This window comes from Microcaecilia unicolor, chromosome 8 (genome assembly GCF_901765095.1).
Source record: "Microcaecilia unicolor chromosome 8, aMicUni1.1, whole genome shotgun sequence".
In the NCBI taxonomy this organism is placed as follows: domain Eukaryota; kingdom Metazoa; phylum Chordata; class Amphibia; order Gymnophiona; family Siphonopidae; genus Microcaecilia; species Microcaecilia unicolor.
This window is the reverse complement of record NC_044038.1, coordinates 76,379,419-76,401,116: the sequence shown is the minus strand read 5'-3', so window position 1 is coordinate 76,401,116 and position 21,698 is coordinate 76,379,419. Positions and strand designations below refer to the sequence as shown.

General features: G+C 45.2%; 1 protein-coding gene across 2 annotated transcripts in view; it reads right to left on the bottom strand.

Moving 5' to 3' along the window:
* The window catches only part of LOC115476902 (ly6/PLAUR domain-containing protein 3-like), a 105,559-nt gene that overhangs the window by 7,560 nt on the left and 76,301 nt on the right, over positions 1-21,698 (bottom strand). For both annotated transcript variants that reach the window (XM_030213476.1, XM_030213477.1), the window contains 2 exons: positions 21,102-21,233; positions 20,757-20,930 (listed from right to left, as the gene is read on the bottom strand). In XM_030213476.1, coding sequence (XP_030069336.1) covers positions 20,757-20,930; positions 21,102-21,233 — 306 coding nt within the window. The remainder of the gene's footprint in view (positions 1-20,756; positions 20,931-21,101; positions 21,234-21,698) is intronic.

Sequence of the window (21,698 nt, the reverse complement as noted above, 5' to 3'; positions counted from 1 at the left end):
CTCTTCTCCCTTGCTTTTGGCGCCTAACCACCTTCCCCATTCCAGATACATACACTGACTACATAGCTTATTACCTTTAGATTGTAAGCTCTCTTGAGCAGGGACTGTCCTTCCCCTTGTCTAAACTTGTACAGCGCTGCGTAACCCTGGCAGCGCTATAGAAATGCTAAGTAGTAGTAGTAGTAGTAGTAGTAGTTATAGTTATCCTTTTAACCTGTTTTTGCCAGTTTCTAGAAGGTAGGAGTTACCCCTGGTCCAGTATTCTAATGAGGGTAAAAGGAGGAGACTCTTTTAGGAGGGAACCCTCATTGGCTAGAAAACCCTGTGCCACATTTGAACATTTATTTATATATATTTCATTTATTTATATATTTTTCATTAGTAGCTCAAGGTGAGTTGCATTCAGGTACACTGGATATTTCTCTGTCCCAGGAGGGCTCACAATCTAAGTTTGTACCTGGGGTAATGGGAGAGTTAAGGGACTTGCCCAAGATCACAAGGAGCAGCAGCGGGATTTGAACTGGCCACCTCTGGATTGCAAGACCGGTGCTCTAACCACTAGGCCACCCCTCTGCTGGCTTTATGCCTCCTCAGCCATGTCCATATAATATAGGGGAGGGCCACCTTCAACCTAAAGCTCTGTGTAGACCCAGAACTCCAGGAGTTATACTTGGCTACTCCAACTGATATGAGGATTGGAGAAGTGATTCAGGAGTACGCAGGAGACAAAAGCTGCTTAAACAGCTGCCATGTCTGGGTGCTTGAGGAAATCGGAAACCCTGTACACCCTTTCTGATAGAGCCCAGTCTCTTTTGGTCTCCATACTCCAAAGTCTATCTGTTATTTCAATAGGGTGACCTGGACTCCTATCTGCTGAGGGTCTGGAAACAGCACCTTAGCTGGAGAAGTGAACTTGACCATAGATATCTAGATTCCTGGGGATGCATTACATCTCTCACAGGATCAAACCAGCAAAAGTACAGCATCAGAATCTCCGAGTGTCTGATCTCGCAACACATCTGACCACAGAGACCAACTGACAATTGTCTTTCATACACACTGATACTACAGGCTAACATGTTAGAAGGAAAGTTGGAGACAGAAGAAAACCACCTATCCTCCCAGAAAAGAGTAAGCAAATACCAAAGAGACAAAAAAGACTCTACAGCTCCCATTTTGTTAGCATATAGATGTCTCAAAAGACTTAAATGGATGTCCATGTGGATAGGGGATCCAAGATTGCGCTGTGAACGGACGCACCTGTGTTGGCTCCTGAGGTTGCTCCGCTGATCAGCTTCTTCGCTGCCGCTGTAGCCTCGTCTTTTCTGATGGGGAAACGGAGGGGAAAGGTTAGGGAACATACTTCGGTTCCTGAAATATCTTCAGCGTGGAGGCAGACGACTCTGCGATTTCCGAAGCAACAACCGGGTCCTCGGGGAACTTCGACCCCTACTGCAACTCTCGATGCGTCGGCGTCGATTGAGAGCGCTAACGGGGCTTCCCTGAGCCCCGTGGAGCGAATTGCCCCGCCTCAGCCTGGGAGGAAGTTGCTAGCAGCCCGAGCAGTGACGGAAACCGAAGGGGTTCAACCTAACCTGTTCGAGGGAAGGTCTGCAGCGACTGAGAACGGACCTCAACCACGAGAATTACTAATTCTAACAGCTCTACAGGTATTACCTCAGGATATTGTTTCTAGATTGACTCGTGCTGAGGCTCAACCTCAATCCCTCCCTGTTGCTAGTGGTGTGGTCAGACCAGCAATTGTGACATTAGAGTCACTATGGGACATGGTTTATAACATTCAAACCTCTGCAAACTACATTAAAAGAAAATACTGATTATATAAAAATCCTTTCTGAAGCTGCGCTACTCCAAGCGCAAGTGACTGCACAGCAATCCTTGAAACTGGAAAATGTGAATACTAAATTGCAAGAAATGGGAACTTTAGAAACTGTATTGGTTAAGGACAATAATTTTCTGCATAAACAAATGGAGTATCTGGAGAATCAGGTTAGGGTTTTACCTTAGGTTTCTTAACTTTTCCAAATCTCCTCTAATTCCACCTGTGGAAATGGTAAAAATCTATATGGTAGACATTCTTGGAATAGATAAGGATTCGCTATCCCCCATAACACAGGCCTATTACATCTGGAACCCGAAGGGGGTTGATGGAAACCCCCCAGTAGTGGGGGATGGAATGAATCTGACTTCATTCAGGGAGAGTTCACTGGAAGTTATCACTCAGAGGTCAACTATGCTGGTCACTTTTGTGCTGGAGCCTGATCACACTGCTGTTTTAAGACTTTCCTTAAGACATTTAGAAAACTTGTTTTTGGGCTCAAAGGTCCGTATTTTTCCAGATCTCTCAAAGCCTACACAAGTTAGGTGCAGGGCTTTTTTGGAGCAGCGCCCTAGAGCGTTGGCATTGGGAATAAATTTTGTATTACGATTTCCTTGTACATGTAATTTACTGCTTGAGGGTAAACACTTTCAGTTTGTAGACCCAAAACAGTTAAAAGAATTTCTTGATGCTAGAGTAGATATGAATGTTATATGCCCTCCCTAATTAGCAGGCTAGGGTCGGTAACCCGAGGTAGCAACCATTATATTATTTTCTTTCAATGCTTTATGTTACTTACGTTTCTGTATTCTTGGAATCTAATTTCCTTTTAATGGTGGACGAATAGGCCTTAAAGATTTCCTTCTTTATTTTATTATGGATTTCCTGATTGTAATGCCGATTGCATATTCACAGTGTGTAGTGAAATGTTGAAATATATTAATAAATAAAAAATGGATGTCCATGTGCTTGAAACATCTAAAGCCTGATTTTGCAAAGGCAGAATGGGGACGTCCAACACTACAGTACGTCCAAATAGCAAGAGGGTATGTTCTGGGTGGGATTAGGGAGGACCTGAAATCTGGACATACAACATCAGTTACCGAAGGGAAAGAAACATCTAAAAAGAAGGATGTCCTTATTTAGATCTGTTTCAGGAATGTTTGGGTTAAAAAATGGTGCTCTGATTGAGCAGCTGTCCACTAGAGGGATCCTTTATCCCCCCCATTGGCTGCTGTTCCCCTTCCTCTCCCCTGACTGAAACTGGAAGAGGATACCAGGATCTATGACAGCTTCAGCTGTTATGGGCATTCTTAACAGAGCTAGTGGTTAGTGCAGTTGGCTGTAAACCAAAGGACTTGGGGGTCAACGCCCTGCTTTTTTTTTTTTTTAATTGTGAGCCCTCCAGAAACAGAAAAATACCTACTGTACCTAAATATATATGTCACCTACAAGCCTGAAAGCTATTGAAGTGGTGTACGTTCGGGTATAGTATGCATTTTTCTGTTCCTGGAAGACTCGCAATTACAAAATAAAAGTGGGATTTAAGGCTGGGTTCCTTGGTTTAAAGTCCACTGCACTAACACCAGGCTACCCCTGTGCTCTGCAGGGAGGTCTGTGTGGCCATTTTCTAAGAATGCCAGTATACAGATGTTCATGTCTTTTGTTTTCCCCCGTTCAAAATATGGACATTTCAAATTGTAAAATGGATGTTCATGCTGGATGTTTCCAGTGCTTGCGTGTCCACCTCACGTATTTTCAAAATACATATGAGATGGATGTCCGTTTGGGACATTATGACTTGAATGTCCTTTCAAAAATGCCCCTCTATGTATTTCCTTTTGATTCTTGTTATTGTTGTGCACTGCCTCTGCCACTCTGTTTTTGTTCCTCTTGATGTCAAAGGACTTTTCATTAAAATAGTTAAGGAGAGAGTGTGAAAACCTGCTTATGGCTTCCCAGTGAATACTGGTCCTGATATCAAACAAATACATGTGGTTATGTAAGGATGCTCAATACTAACTGGGTATACACTGGAACTGCCCCTTACACATCCATCACCTGTGTGGACAGCTTAACACCAGCTTTGACACCTATTCATCATCCCGTTTTGCAAACAAAACACTTTCAATGAGGGGGGGGGGGTCTTAAAGATTCATTTTAACTCCTCCCTTTCCCACCCCCCACATATGCAACAACACAGCATTCCCACTATATATGGATACATGGGCTGAGCTCCCCACGGTGTCATGACATCTAGGACTGAAGGAGCACTTACATCTTGAAGAAACCATAGGGTATCAGTATGCATAGTGCAATAATCCAATAACCATACCTATATTGGTGAAACAGATTGAGACCTTGTGATCTCATAGCCATATTTTCTGCCAGTTGGTGTCTTCTGATTTTTCATTCCATTTGAATACTAGTAAGTCAATATTTAAACTCCACGATTGGTGTTTTTAAAAAAATGCCGGATGATTGGTGTTTTTAAAAAAATGCCAGCCATGTACTGGTATTTATTGGGATTAACCGCCTTTATGAAGAGATTCACCCAAGGCAGGGAATAGCTGGGTTTAGACTCTAGAGGTGACATCAACATTATTCGGGTACTGGCAATATTCAGCACCAGTGTCCAGATAACTAACCAGGCACCTTAGGTCAGCCTTTTGCAGTTCTAAATTGACCAGATAACTATCCAGATACTAGCTTTGAATATCACTGCTCTCAGGTTCTACCCCTGCACTACACTGATGCTATCCAGATAGCACCAGGGTGGTCTGCAGGGATTTTCAGCAGCAGTATTCAGGTAGCACTATATAAATGCTAAATAGTAGTAGTAGTAATGCCACTGGAAATCCTGGTATGGCTCAGGTCAGCAGTATTTATCTGGACATCAGCACCTTCTACACAGATAAGTGCCACTGAATATTGAGCTGTAAGTCAACAAGAGTAGTTGTGTATATCACTTTCTGTAACTTAGGACCAGTGCCTTGCTTACGGAGCACTTTTTTCTTGATTCTCTAAGTTGACCTTTTCTTGTGACCCTTTCATTCAACTCTTCCCTTATGTGCAAGTATCTACCTAGGTTATTCCCTATTAACTCAAACTCTTCCATGTGCTTATTAAAGAGTTTGATTTTCCAATATTTGCCCCACAAAATTCATCACTCGTTGCTACCAATTTGCCAGAGCATCTGAGAATATATGGGCAGAGATATAAATGTGTTAATCAATGTGGCTGTTGGAGATCTATTCAATAGTACATCTAGGAATTTACAGACTTCTCTCTATTCTCTGGAAGGGACAGTGACCCAGACATTTAGGTGGTCACAAACACAAATGGGCAGTGGCCAGCATGGCCGGAGGAAGAGGTATGGGGAGAGAGGGGGTGTTAGGCATGGACTCATAGGTCTAGGCAAGTCATTATCTCTTCGAGAAAATCTACGGCAAGGATCAAAACACATGAAGCCCATACAATCTCATAGACACGCGCCAACACACTCTCTGAAATCTCTTCTCCCGCGCTCTCACCACTCCCAAACCCTACCCACAGATAAAATTGTCAGACCTCTCTGTTCCCTCGATACTGCTCTGTCCCCCTCTCAACTCACCACTGTTATATTCCACTGTTCCATTCCCTAATAATATCCTGCATTTACTCTGTCTTATATAACTCTTAATATTGTAACCCATTATTGTACTGCAACTGATTGTACTTCCATTATTTATAATGTATTGTAAGCCACACTGAGCCCGCAAATAGGTGGGAAAAATGTGGGATACAAATGCAAATAAATAAATAAATAGATGAGGGATGGGGAGGTAGATAGCCAAAGAGGAGATCTAGGAGGCAGAGAAAGGCGGTGGCCACCGGAAGCAGTAAAGGGCGGCATTTGCAAAGGTGCAATCGCCATTTTGTGCTTGCTGCTCCAATGGCTCAGGTCGCAATTACCCTTCTTAGCTCATTCTTGATTTTATCTGATGGTGAGGAGGATATTCCCTGCAATCATATGTCCCCAGAGTCCAGCTCTGAGTACAGATCCGGATCCACAAGGTATTTCATACAGCATAGCTGTATCCTCGAGATAGGGGACCATTACGGTGTAGGTGCGAGTTGGAGCAGCATGGTGGCGAACGGGCCAGGGGAGAGGAAGAGAGGAGAAGGTGCCCGTGGAGGGCAGGGAGGTGGTAGGAGATGGTGCTATGGGAGGGGAAGGGAAAAGGGAGGAGGTGTGTGTCCATGGAGGGGAGGGGAAGTGAGGAGAGGCTGTTACAGAGAGAGGCTTAGAGCCAGGTGAGAAGCAGTGTGCTTTCACTGAAGTGGTCAAGGCTGAGGGAGGTGAGGAGCAGGGAGAAGAACTGCTGGAGTGCTGGGAGAGGTAAGAAAAGGTGTGAGGGGAGAGGGAAAGAAAGATGTGTGTTTGGGGGTGGGGGGGGGGGGCTCATGTCTTATGTTTCATTGGTTGTGGTGTTCATTGTTCCCAATAAAAATTATTGTTAAACCTAACCAACATAAAAGCCTGAATACCTGCAACACAACGAAACCAAAGCTCATAATGGACATAACACTTCCTCTCTAAGATCCACTAATGTATCTGTCACACATGAACCTTATTCTACCACAGTATCACCTTGTATTTGTTCATACCAGAATTGGCGAACGCCGATGCGGTACTTGTAAGCCACATTGAGCCTGCATATAGGTGGGAAAATGTGGGATATAAATGTAACAAATAAAATAAATATCTATATATATAAAAGGCAACCCCAACGTTCTGAAGCCTCCACGGAGCCTCCACGGAAGTTGAGGCGCCCGAGATATCTGGTGTGCCCTGGAGTGTCTGCACCGCCCTCGCATCAAAACGTCATGACGCGTCAAAATGTCATGACGTCGAGGGCGGAGCTATTGACACTCGAGGGCCGAAACGTCCCACAGCGAACAAGGCAAGTAGCTTCGAGGGACGGAGGGAGGGGGCCCCTTGCTAGCGCCCGTTTCATTCTGCTCAGAAACGGGCATTTTTTCCTAGTAACCTAATAAATGAGAACCCTGTATTTCAATCTAAAACCAATATCCATAAACCTCTATGAAAGTAACTACATTTATTCTTATTAAAGAATCTTTTATTGTTACCAATTACAAGATTTCTAAACCTTACATTAATAATGCAACAAATTCTTCTTGTCTATCAATTCTTTCACACACACTCTCATACACTTTCATACTAACTCAATCACCCATATTAAAATACGTCACTTTTTCCTCTGAAGAGATACAGTGGAAACTTATACATATTAAACAGTTTTTACATGAAGAAAAAGTCCACCGGGTCCGATAGAGGTTTTGCTGTCTCATTCCTAGCCTGGTAGAGTGCACAACAGTATGTCTCAGACCAAAGCAAGGTCAAAGGTTAAGTGGTTGTTGGCCCTTGCTAGCAGTGGCATGGATGATGTCTAAGGCTAAGGGCAGTTCTCTTGTATGGAGGGGGGCCAGTGCCAGAGTAGCACATGATCAGTGGTGCCTACCCCAGACTCGAACAGAATGGGAAGGCTGAAGGCTTCAAAAGAGAGTCAATGGTTGCAAAGGGTGAGATGCTTTTATGGCAATCCCCTGAGCAAAGCTTGGATGTTAGAGCCTAGGGATGTCATTGGTACATGCCCCAGGCAGAACTAAAAATCGGCATCATGATTAAGGCAGAAATAGAAAGATCTGTGTGATTCAACGGCTAGGCCACCATTGCCCCAAATGCGCTAGATAGAAATCGAGTCCTATATCTGATTGCTTATTACTGTAGTTTTCAATATTTTTATTGATGACAATCTTGTTACAGAACATTCAAATTTTGGTCTAAACAGAAATGCTAGCATCAGAGCATCTATAATCGAACTGAAGGATAACATCTGTCATCAAACAATTTTAACATTTTTCGCCCCTTCCCCTTTCCCTCCCTCTCCCCCATCCTCAATGTTAACATAGTCACCACCATGATAACCTAGATTAGATTAACCTTAATCCATTTTCTCCCCTCCTCCCTTCCACCTCCGTCAATATACATCTAGGAATTTGACAGTTTTATTACAGTCCCTCATCTCTTATCACGCCGTAACCACAATTTTATTAACCAGATCCTATGTTTCATTTTTCCTTCTTCCCCTTTTCCCCCCTCCCCCCTCCCTTCTGTTAGCATGGTTCAACCTTAACTCAATCTACCTTCCTTACTTCCCAAGGCAACCCATTGAGCACTTGACTTCTTGCTCTCGGTGAAATCATATTTATATATTGTCTCCAGACAGTCAAAAACCTTGCTTGCCGTTTTGGCGTCTCTCTCGCCCCTCTCGCCTCCCATAACATTATTTGATGCATCTTATTCCTCCAGTACCAGTAAGATGGGGGTGTGCCCGATATCCAATGATTCATAATACATTTTTTCCCCACTATACAGGATTTGCTCAGGAACACTCTCAGGCTCATTTTCAAAGCACTTAGCCTCCCAAAGTTCCATAGAAACCTATGGAACTTAGCCTCCCAAAGTGCTTTGAAAATATGCCTCTCTATCTCCCTGAGTCCCTACACCCCACTGTTCAGGTACACTCAGCAGCATCCTGTCAAATGTAATGAAAACCTGTGTGCCTAAAACCTCCCTTGCGAATTTTCCTATTCTCCGCCAAAATGCCTGTATGGGCTTACACTGCCATATGCAGTGCGCTAGGTTAGCATTGCCCTGCCCACATTTTAGGCACTCATCTGTCCCTGTTACCCGTGCATGAAATGCCCTTCTGGGAGAGAGGTAAGCCCTATGTAGTATTCTGTATTGGCATTCTTGCAACTCTGCACTGTATATTACCCTCTGTATGCCCCTCAGTGAGTGTTGTAATTTGCGTTCAGAAATAGGCCTATGAGTCTCAATTTCCCACTTCATCGCTACCTCTGTCACCTGCTTCTCCGGTTGCCCCTTCTCTAGTTCTCTAAAAAACCAAGATATGGATACCTGTCCCAACGCATCCCCCTCCAAAAACTCCCGCAATTTAATCTCAAATCTATGGGTCAGCCCTTCTTTGGGGATACTATGTATGTAATGAGAAAGCTGGTGATAAGCCAGGATTCCTAAAGACCCCCCTGAGTATTTACTTTGAAAGTCAACTAGGGAGATTACAGTGTCATCATCCTTAAGAAAACTGCCCAATAGTTCCACACCTTGGCCATGTAGCTTGCGAAACACTGCATTATCATTTCCCGGTGTGAAATCCCTATTCCCAATCAGGGGGAGGAGTCGACTAGCCGCTGGGTCCTGGCCCCACCGGTGTGCCAGATCCCGCCATGTATGCCATAATGGTCCCAACAACATGCTATCTCTAAATTTTTCAGGTATTTGTCCTTTTCTCCTAACATGTAGTAAATAATTCAGGTGCCAAGGATAAAAGTATGCCCGTTCTAGACCTACATCTGTGTATGTGTGTGCATCAAGGATCCAATCTCTCAAATGCCTCAAGAGACAGGCCTGATTGTATGTCCTTATATCTGGGATGCCTAACCCTCCCTGTCTCCAATTCCCAATAAGGTATTGCCACTTCATCCTAGGTTTCCTACCAGCCCAGCAGTATTTCACTACTAAGCTTCGCAATGCCACTAGCTCCCGCCTTCCCAGGCGTAACGGTAATGTTTGTAGTACATAAAGCCAACGTGGGAATACTATCATTCGAAATAGCTGTATCCGACCCATAAGTGACACAGGTAGCCCTGACCATCGTGATAATTGTTCCTGAGTGTCCTTTAGCAATTTGGTGATATTCAGGTGATAGATTTGCCTGGTATCCATAGGGAGCTGTATTCCCAGATACCTAAAGGAACCCCTAGCCCACCGTATAGGGAATCTATCTCCCCACTCCCCCTCAAGTTCTACATTGCTAGCTAGGGCCTCGGATTTCATGAGGTTCAGCCGGAATCCTGAGAAGTCCCCATATTCCTCCAAACTTTCCATAAGATATGGCAGAGATCGCTTTGGGTCAGTGAGTAATACCAACAGATCATCTGCAAAAGCTGCTGTTTTAAAGCTATGGTCTCGTATCATAACTCCCTGAATATCTGTATTATGCTGGATTTCTCTAAGGAGGGGGTCCAATGCCAATATAAAAAGTAGTGGCGATAATGGGCACCCCTGCCTCATACCTCTCTTTATCGGGAACCAGTCGGACCTTAAACCATTTGCAAATATCTGAGCCTGCGGGCCCGTGTACAAAGTTCTGACTGCCCTCGCATATAGCCCTGTGATCCCATAAGCCTTCAACACTGCAAACAAATAGTTCCAATCTACTCGGTCAAATGCCTTTTCGGCATCGAAACTAATAAGAAGAGCTGGGTTCCTATCGTGTCTTATTTTCTCCAGAGCAACCCAGATTCTACGCATATTCTTTGCTATGACTCTCCCACATGTAAATCCCACTTGTGAATCTATTATTAAAGATGGTAAAAATCTGGCTAGCCGATTTGCCATTATCTTTGCAAATAGTTTCAATTCAGTATTCAGCAACGATATCGGCCTATACGAGTCTGGTTTATCTGCTGGCTTACCTGGTTTTGGCAATACACTAATTTGTGCTCCTATTAAGATGCCTGGGCATCTGTCCCTGTTGTATGGTGTCATTAAACACTACAGTCAATACGGGCCTGATCTCACTATTCAGAAGCTTGTAGAATTCATTCCGCAGACCATCCGGCCCTGGTGCCTTCCCCAATTTGCTCCATCTAATTACTAGGTCTACCTCCTCTTCTGTAATTGGGGCATTTAACACCTCTGCATCTTCTTCTGAGATCTGCGGCAGTTCTACACTATGAAGATAAGTCTCGCTTGGTCTCACTAGGTCTTTTTGTTTTGCATACAGACGACCAAAAAAGTCCCCCAGAATTTTTACTATACTTTCATCCTTAGTAACCCGCTTTCCCATACTATCCTCCATCAAGAGTATTTTTTTGGCATTGAATCGCCTATGAGCAATCCTGGCTAGGAATCTACCACTTTTATTAGCAAACCTGTATAACTGATACTTATAGTATATGTTCGTTTTTTGTGCCTTCTCATGTAAAAGTTCATTTAGGGCTTGTTGCGCCTCCAATAATTGTCTTTTGAATCGCAACTCATGATGTACCCCATATTTCTTCCGCAACTCTACTACCTGTCTTTCCAGTCTCATCACCTCTCTATTTCTGATCCGTTTTTTGAAAGCTAGATAAGATATTATATCTCCCCGAAGCACTGCCTTCGCCGTTTCCCAAAAGAGCACAGGGTCTATCCTATGTTGTGCATTGGTACTACTATAATCCCTCCACTTCTCCACTAGGAAAGGCAGGAACTGGGGATCACGGTAGAGATAGGCTGGAAAACGCCATGCCCCCATCTGAAAGCCTCCCTCTCCTACTGTAATTTGTACTCTCACCCAAGCGTGATCAGAGATCGTGATGGGGCCTATCTGTGCCTCCTCCACTTTTGTGAGTAGCTCCCTTGAGATCCAAATGTAATCTATTCTAGACAATGTTTGATGTGCTCTGGAGAGGTGTGAGAAATCCTTGTCTGTCGGATGTAGTGTTCTCCACACATCCACTAGTTCTAACATATCACAGATTCTAGAGTTACCTCTCTCCCTTCTAGCCAGATCCCTCCCAGTTGGGTGAGACCTATCCCATGCCGGGTCCAACACGTCATTCAAATCTCCTCCCACCACTATGGGGATATCACCCAGTATGTGGATTTCACGTGTGATGTGATCAACAAACTTCTTATCATATGTATTGGGAGCATAGATGTTGCATAGCAGAAGTGGTTGCCTCTCCACAACCACTGAGGCTAGTACATACCTTCCCTCTCTATCGGCCACCACCTTCCTGACTTCTACATTCAGATTTTTCCGTATCAATATCACCACTCCTCCCTTCTTTCCGACTGCTGGTGCACCATATTGCTCCCCCACCCACCAAGTTTTCAATTTCTCATGCTCATCCTTTGTAAGATGCGTTTCCTGCAAAAATGCTATAGACACTTTTTTATCATTCAACACTTTCAATATTTTTTGTCTCTTAATCGGGGAGTGAATACCTCCCACATTCCATGTTATACACTGCAAAGTAGTCATGTCACTCCTCTCTCTGTTCTATGTTTTGATTGTGAGACTTCATAAACACTCTTTTTCCTTACGTGCAGAGAGAGTGCCCCAGCCTTCACCCCCCCCCCCCCCCCCCCGCACCCAAAGATTCCTCCATCGTTCCCCTTTGGGTCACCCTTAGGTTCCCTTTCACATTTCTTTCTTTCTCGCCCCATGCACACAGAAATATCCCCTCCTATCCCCCTCCCTCCTTCCCGTCCACCCCCTCCCCCCACCCACCATCTCTCTTTCCCCCTCTATACCCACCATCTGTCTCCCCTTGCCTGTTGGCATACTTCCAGCTTTTCAAGGCTAAGGCACCTCCTGGATCTATAACTATCCCCACCCACCCAACCCATCTCCAGGGCTCTGCTCACCAAACCTCTTGTGTTTAATCAAGGTCCACTATATTGTCCCTTCTATTCATGTCATCGTGGGTACACCCAGTTCTCCTCAGGCTAGTAGCCATGCCAGCCTCTCTCTGTCCAGTTGGTAGATGTGGTCCAACTAACTCCATGTCTCCTGATGCTAACAACCACAGTTATCCACTGTACTTGGAACAACAACGTCAAATCCCTGCAGGCCACCGGCTCTCCTCTCTGTAAGGTACTCAGGACTGCTTTTTTCCCCAAAGCTTTGTAATGGTGTCTCCATCGTTTGGGCTCCATTCCCTCATGCTGCTCTCAGGTATTGTATGTCTCATTACGTCAATTTGGGCTGGCTGAATAGCGGATACCCATCCTGTATCCTAGCCCGGGCAGCTCGGAACACAACAAACCAATTGTCCAAGTAATCACAATCCACATCAGCCTTGCCCATTGCTCCTTTGACTTGTCTGATTAGCCTCTGTTTGCTATGCCAAGTGTCCTTACTGTTGCCAGCAACTGGCCCTACTGCAGACTGCAAATTCTCAAAAAACAAACAATCAATAGGGGCAGGCAGCGTCCCAGAGGGCGGTGTTCCCCATTATCAACCAGTCAAACTGTATTGTAACTTGCAACTTGAATATCAGTACTCCTTAAACCAAAACATGTCAGTAACTTTTGTTTGTAGACTGCAGTCAAACTCCGCTGGTGTTCTTAACTTGTGAACTATGCTCCGGGATCTCAAACTCCCTCTCAGTCTCAGCTCTCACGCCCCTTTGCCAGCATTCGATCTACATACTTAGTTGCATCTTCTACTTTGTCGAAATATACTGTTTGTCCGTTTTCCAATAGTTTGAGCTTGGCTGGGTAAAGGAGGCTGAATCTGTACTTGAGCCCAAAAAGTTTTGTGCACAGCGGTGCAAAGCCCTTTCGCGCTGCCGACACTGCAGTTGAATAATCCTGAAAACAGAGGATTTTTTTGCCTTTATATTCCAGCTGCTTGCCTGCCCGCAGCTCTTGTAAGATAAGTATTTTGTGGGCATAGTTCAGAATCTTAAAAATCACCACTCGGGATCTTTCTGTGTCCTCCCTCCTTGTGCCAAGTCTATGTGCTCGTTCCACCCGTAATGCCGCCGCCAACTCCGCATTGCCAAGCGCCTCTGGGAGCCATTTTTCCAGGAATACGCAAAGGTTCCGCTCAGACAAAATTTCAGGCAGCCCTACTAGGCGTAAATTGTTTCTTCTCGAACGATTTTCAAGGTCGTCGAGCTTTGCCTCCACCTCCGCTAACCGCGCCTGTATTCTGGGTTGTTCCTCTGAAACCTTTGGTATATCCTCCTCAGCCTGCCCAACTCTCTGCTCACCGCCTGAAGTTCATTAAACAGTTGTGTGTGCTTCTCCGTCAGCCCTTCTAATTTGTCCAATATTAGCTGTAGTTTATTACCCACCGCTTGCTCTACCGCGTACCTCACTTCTTCCGTGAGCTCGGCCGCCCACGATGGACCAGGCGACGGCGATGCTGGAGCGGCCCTGTCCGCCATTTTGTTCTCCGCAGCGCGGGCTTTTTCCTTCAGGTCTTTACGGGTCGTTTTTGCAGCCATCCACGTCACCCTAGCCGCCACCAACAGCCAGTTCTTGATCACTATGCCTTCGCTGGTTTATTGTTCCGTTTTTTTGGGTGGGTGCGCGATTCTTACGAGCGCAGATTTAAATAGGTGCCCCGGAGCAGCTCTGTGTCACGTCCTCACTGCTCCATGCCTCCACCGGAAGTCTCTTGCTTATTACTGTAAGATGTATTCATAAATGAAAATTGCTCACTATTGTAAAGGTATTTACATACATACATTGTAGAATGCTGCGGCCATAATAAAGTCCACTCTTTTCTCAGATAACTTGTTAAGTGTTGATATATGTACATAAGTTCATAAGTAATGCCATACTGGGAAAAGACCAAAGGTCCATTGAGCCTAGCATCATGTCCTCGATAGTGGCCAATCCAAGTCAAGGGCACCTGGCAAGCTACCCAAACGTACAAACATTTTATACATGTTATTCCCAAAATTGTGGATTTTTTGCAAGTCCATTTAGTAGCGGTAGTCCTTTAGAAAACTGTCCAACCCCTTTTTAAACTCTGCCAAGCTAACCTCCTTCACTACGTTCTCCGGCAACGAATTCCAGAGTTTAATTATGTGTTGGTTGAAGAAAAAGTTTCTCCGATTTGTTTTAAATTTACTACACTGTAGTTTCATCGCATGCCCCCTAGTCCTAGTATTTTTGGAAAGTGTGAACAGATGCTTTACATCCACCTGTTCTACTTCAGTCATTATTTTATGTACCTCTATCATGTCTTCCCTCAGCCGTCTCTTCTCCAAGCTGAAAAGCCCAAGCCTCCTTAGTCTTTCTTCATAGGGAAGTCATCCCATCCCCGCTATCATTTTCGTTGCCCTTCAGTGCACCTTTTCCAATTCTACTATATCTTTCTTGAGATGCGGCAACCAGAATTGAACACAATACTCAATGTGCGGTTGCACCATGGAGCGATACAACGGCATTATAACATCCTCACACCTGTTCTCCATACCTTTCCTAATAATACCCAACATTCTATTCGCTTTCCTAGCTGCAGCAGCACACTGAGCAGAAGGTTTCAGTGTATTATCAACGATGACACCCAGATCCCTTTCTTGGTCCATAATTCCTAACGTGGAGCCTTGCATGATGTAGCTATAAGTCGGGTTCTTTTTTCCCACATGCATCACCTTGCACTTGTTCACATTAAACGACATCTGCCATTTAGCCGCCCAGTCTCCGGTATATGGTTTGGCTTGAAAGGAGAGTGCTAAGGTGCCACCTGCCCAGTTTGAGGGAAATCTGAACTTTGTTCCCACCTTTGGAACAAAGGCTCAAGAAGCTTACAGTATTTTTAGAATTCAGGTACATAGTTCCCTATAACAAAGAGCTTACAGTCTACATGTGTTTCTTATCCCCATACTCTTTCCATCTTTCTCTGCCTGCCTTTCAGTCTTTCTCTTTCCTTGACCCCATTCCCCTTTTACTTCCTGCCCATGCATATCATTCTCTGCCCCCCTTTCTCTCTCACTTCTTGTGCCCACACACACTCTCTCAGTCTGGTACATAATTCCCTGCATAACAGAGCTTACAATCTACTACTACTACTTAACATTTCTAAAGCGCTACTAGGGTTACGCAGCGCTGTACAATTTAACATGGAAGGACAGTCCCTGTTCAAGGAGCTTACAATCTAAAAGACAGGTGTACAATCTAAAGACAAGTGTACAATCTAAAAGACAAGTGTAGAGTCAATCTGATAGGGCATACTATATTTCTCAAAAGGTTAGGTGCCGAAAGCAGCATTGAAGAGGTGAGTTTTAAGCAGAGATTTGAAGATGGGTAGGGAGGGGGCTTGGCGTAGGGGTTGAGGAAGATTGTTCCAGGCATAGGGTGAGGCAAGGCAGAATGAGCGGAGCCTGGAGTTGGCAGTGGTGTAGAAGGGAACTGAAAGGAGGGATTTGTCCTGTGAACGGAGGTTACGGGTGGGAACATAGGGGGAGATGAGGGTAGAGAGTTAGTGAGGAGCCGCAGACCGGGTTCATAAGACCTGGGTCCTCTATTCGCATACCTTTTCTCTTTTCTCCTGAACTTTCTAAGGAACGTTCAAGGTAGTGTATAGTATTTTTAGCATTCAGGTACTTACAGTGGTGTAAAAAAGTCCTGCATCACCTGTTCAGAAAATCATGTTTTCGTTTATTTCTCTTTCTGCTACGAGTTAATGAAACCAAATTCATAGACAGAATTAAGTTCATAAGTAAGTTGTAAATTCAATTTTGCATGTACATAGCACTGAAATTGTTTATTTAGCGCCATCTATCCTATTTTTTGAGCCATATATAATATGATGCTAAGTGTATTATGTATATCACAAGTTCAAGTGTTAGAGTAGCACTGTTAAATTCTATGGCCCTGAAAAGGACCGTTTGAAACAATTTATCAACTTTAATACTTGGCTAAAAACTAAAGCATATTCATTGGTCAGAAAACTCTCAATGCCATTGGTTCATTTCAATCCGAAAGTGCATCAAATTTAGAAGCTCCTAATGGAACACCAATGGGTTGGATAAAAACCATTATAGGTGTCAAACAAATATCAGAAAAACACATACAACTGATGCAAACTTGAATTCTGAAAATGGTATATGATATGCAATATTTTCCTCCTTCATTTGGGCAGAAAGCTGGTCAGAGATGAAATTTATCATTATCGCATAGGTGATGGAGGACTTTTCCATGATCAAAGTGACTTACAGCCTACGTGGGCACCATGGCCTAGCCCCATTCCACCCTCTTTGGCTCTCACATTTCCCTGTTGCTTTCTGCTCCTAAAATCCCACTCTCCTTCCCCCTTCTCCCACTTTCCTCTTGCTTGCCCACAAAACCCTGTATCACTTATTTTCCCCATGCTCCCTATCACTCTCTCTACCCCATTCCACCCATTCTCTCTCCCCTCCTTGTCCCCACTCTCTCACTCCCTGCCCATATGCCCTCTTCTCTCTCCTTGGAAAGGGCTTCTTGGATTTTTAGCCTACCTTCCCAAGGAATGATCAAAGCAGCTTGCAGAATTTTAGAAGTCAGGTACATAACACCCTACCCCTGGGAACTGACAGTTTATAGGAATAGCGGATACCCTGTGCCCATTTTTCTCTCATCCCCTCACTCTTCTTGCCCCTATATTCCCCCTTCTCACTCTTCCTGCTCCTGACATAGCAAACCACATACAGTGCAGTCCCAAGGGTTGTGTGGGTGGTACAACTGCACATGGCACACGGAGACGAGGGTGCAAAAATTGAGCCCTTTCCACTGCCTCCCCTGTGGTGACTGTGGCATACCAGGCAGGGGAAGGGCATAAGTGGACATGTAGCATAGAGCACAATTCTGGCTTAGGACACTCCTGGGCACATATATGCCTAAACATTTCTCCCCCATTGTCCCAGCCTGTGCTCAGCAGCACCAACTCCACCCCCAGGCTTCTGCAAATTTACTATACTCCCTTCTATCTAACTAATCTTTTCCACTGTGGTCTGGGCATGCCTGGTTTGCCATGCTCGGCTGTGGTGGTATTCCCATGCAGGCTAAAGGGGAAAATTTTTCATGCTGGCATTAGCAGTAGTCCTAGGTACAAAACAAACATCCTTCATATATTCTGCTTGGCTTGCCCAATGAGCTTCCTTCTGCTCAGCAGACTTGCTATTCTATACCTACATGGCGACTGTAGGTGGTCTGCCTCTTATGTGATTCAGCTGGCTGTAATCCATAGCTAAAGGGGAAATATGCAGGCAGGGGATGGGCCCAAAGGCTGCTGGAAGGGAAGGACATCCAACGCCTTTATAGGGGTCTCCCTCAACACAGGTTATGCTCTTTGTATGGCTCTACACACTTGGAGCAGGATGTACCTGCCAGGGCCGCCGAGAGACTGGGCCGGGCCCGGGACAAGGCCGCCCCTGGGCCCCCCCCCCCCCCCCCCCCCCCCACTGCCGGGCCCTTGCACTATATGTAGATCCTTCAAGAGGTAGTGTGTCATGATTTAGGCTCTACATTTTTTCTGATGTTTTGGTGCCACCTCAGTAAAGCCAAAACACAATCTCTCCACTGCAAAACACTATACACAAACTTATGCTGTTATGGTTTGGTAAGGTTATGAGTGGGTTTTTGCACAACAGCACTAATTCCAAGGACAGGACGAAACTACAACCTTATGCGTAGAAAGGCAGCACTATAATTACACCGGGCTCTAAAACACCAGTACACAACCTAATGAAAAACAAAACAAAAAGGGCTGCAAATACTACACACTAGCAGAATACTGTACCTTGATCACACATGAAAAACACATGGCAACAGATATGACACAAGGAACTAGAAATAAAAAAATATGAAGGCAAAATACTGAACTAGAAAGTTACCTCAAGAAGTCAGACTCAGCATGCAGCAATACTAGAAAAATTGAAACTTGCATGAAAAATATCACAGATACACATTTCCAAAAGCTGACATATTCCAATTAATAAATTCTGAATAAAATACTTTTTTCTACCTTTGTTGTCTGATCATAGTTTTTCTATTTGCTTTGGTCCCATCTTCTGTTTTATGCAGTGTCTTCTTTCCATTTGATATTTTTTCTCTCACCATCCTCCTGTGTCCTTATGCGTCCTGTCTACCATCTGTAACCCTGTCCCTATCCTTCCTCAAGTTTCGGCATCTGTCCTGAAAGTGTTCAGATCCAGCCCTTAAATTGAGCATTTCTCCTCACTCTCCTCCCCTCCATCCATGTACATGTATTTCCTGTCTTCCCTCCCCTCCATCCATATCCAGCATTTCTCCTCTCTTCCTTTTCCCTCCATCCGTGTGCATCTCCTTCCTTTGTCTTTCCTTCCCTTCATCCTTGTCCATCATTTCTTCTCTCTTCTCTTCCCTGCCCTCCACTCCATCCATCCATGTTCAGCATTTCTCCTCTCTTCCCTTCCCTCCATCCATGTGCATCTCCTTCCTGACTTCCCTCCCCTCCATCTATCCATGTCCAGCAACTCCTCATTCTCTCCTGGCCTCTCCTCCATCCAACCATATCCAGTAAATTTCCTCTCTCCCCTGCCCCCTCCAATCATCCATCCATGTTCAGCAGTTCTCCTCTCCCCTCTGCCCTGCTCAGCAATCTCTTCTCTCTCCCCCTGCCCTCTTGTCCAGCGATCTCTTCTCTCTCCCCCTGCCCTCTTGTCCAGCAATCTCTTCTCTCTCCCCCCTGCCCAGCCCTCTTGTCCAGCAATCTCTTCTCTCTCCCCCCTGCCCTGCCCTCTTGTCCAGCAATCTCTTCTTTCTCCCCCCCCTCTGAGATCCAAGGCCTGCCCCCTCCGAGATCCAAGGCCTACCCCCTCCCTCCAAGATCCAAGGCCCTTCTACTACTGCTTATCATTTCTATAGCGCTACTAAACTCCCTCCCTCCCTCCCAGATCCAAGGCCCCCCTCTCCTTCCGTCCATCCGACTGAATTCCAAGGCCCCCCTCCGTCCCTCCCTCCGAATTGCAAAAGCGATCTTGTTCTTACTTCGTTGGGGGTTGGCGAGAGCAGCATGCAGAAGAGAACGCAGGGAAAAGCGTGCAGGCTCCCGCTTCAGCTTTCCCTCGTCTGTGGTCCCGCCCTCAAAGGCGGGACCAGAGCTGAGAGACAGACAACGAGGGAAGGCTGAAGCGGGAGCCTGCATGCTTTTCACTGCGTCTGCGTGCTGCTCTCGCCGTAACCCCCGCCGAAGAAGTAAGAAGAAGATCGCTTTTGCAATTCGGAGGGAGGGACGGAGGCGGGCCCTGGGAGTCGGATGGAGGGAGGGAGGGACCTAGGAGTCGCACAGAGGGGCGAGCACCCACGGACTCGGCGCTGGGCCCCCCTGGAGGCCCGGGCCCGGGGACTTTTGTCCCCCCTGTCCCCCCCTCTCGGCGGCCCTGGTACCTGCCAGGTTGTTGCGCACTGAGTTGTCTGCTCCCCCCCCCCATGTGCAATCACCTGAGGACTATGGCCCACTATCGCTGATCCCTCACCCCCAACACCCATCATACACCACTAGTGTCAACCATTCTTCATCTAGTACTGTGAGCTGCTACAAGAGGTTAGGGCAGCTATTTTGCAAGTGAAGCCACAAGGGGACTTTGCTGCTGCCCACTAGGACCACTAGGGAGATAGGTAGACCCAGGAGGGTCTACCTACACCTTGGGGGGGGGGGGGGGGGAGGGTGTAGGAGAAAGGGGGATCAAGAGGGCTTTTAAACTCTAAAATATTATGCAGGTCCCGGCCAATATTCAGTGCTAGAGCCTGTAGAGCTAAGCAGGTGAAGCTAGGACAACTTTTGAACTGTCCTAAATTCACCCGCTTAGCTATTCGGGTGCCGGCACTGAATACTTCTCCTGCCCACTTTTTTGTTGTGTGGTCTGTGGGGATGTTCAATGGCACTGTCAGGTTAAGTGCTGTTGAATATCCTCACTTAGGTGGGGGTGAGTGATTTAAGCAGGCAGGAGAGGCTCCTGCCTACTTAAATCACTTTGAATAGAGGCCGGCAAGAACATAAAAGCCTAAGTCATGATGAATCAAGCCAAGACCCACCAAGCCCAGCATCCTGTCTCTGACAATAGCCAGTCCAGGTACAAGTGCCTTATAAATCCCAATAAGCAGATCTATTTATCAAAACAAACTGGAAAGAAAAAAATGTTTTTTCACAATTGAAAAACGTCCGATGCCCAAGTTTTCTAACTCTTTTTGATCTCAACCCAAGCCTACATCTGTCCTGTGCTATTGCACGTTCCTGATGGTGTTTGAGGACGTTCACTGCCCTAGTCTGTCTGGGTTCCATCAAGTCCTTACCAATGGTGCAAAGTCGAGGTCTGATGGCATTTGTCAAATCATTATTGCAGAGACTGGTATTGCAGGCATTGATATGAGTTACATAGCAATGCTGAACAAAAGAACCCTCAGAATCATAAGTTTTAGTGAGTCCAGAGCTGCAGCCTTTCTTCCGTATGGTCATGTTCAAAGCATCTGGCAAAAAAGGTAAGGATGAGAAAATAAGGAGAAAAGCAGACGTGTATTACACTAATTGAAATAGTAGATTTGTGTTTCTTACCACTTCCCAGGCTTCTGTCTCAGTCCAGTTTACCCCATGAGGAATTTTAGATAAATACAGTGCCTGATTCCCCCCCATTATCATACCTGTTTTGATGGTGTGTGTGTAATCCATGCAGACATTCATAGCTTGTGCACAGGACACTTTGACAATTTTATCAGCAGAGCACCCAGCGTCCCCTTCCTCTGTACAGCTGTAGCACTCAAGACCCCCAGTCACTGAAATGAAAAGAGATTTACTCTTTATAGAAAATGAACTCTGCTATCACCTTCTGTGCCTACAGAACAAAGATTCTCTCAGAAACTTCAAGTTCACGTCATTCTTGATATACCGCCTATCATGACAGCTAAGCAGTTTACAATAATAACTCAAATCAAAGCATAGACAGAAATGAGAAAAAAAGGGTATGAAAAGAAAAATGAGGGGGTAGTCTGCAATGTATTTCAGTCTGCCATCTCAGGTCCTATGCTGGCTGGCCGTAGTAGAAATAAATTTTCAGGCCCTTAAATGTTTCCAGGAAGATTCAATGTGCAAAGAAAGTGGAAGATTTGATATCAAACAGTAAATTCTGAATACATTCATAGCAAACCTGTCAGCAAAGTCTGCAGGGTATATTTTTATATTTAGATTCTGAACAGGAAGTGAAAAATTCACTTTGTGCTAATTTCTTCATGTTGTCTAAT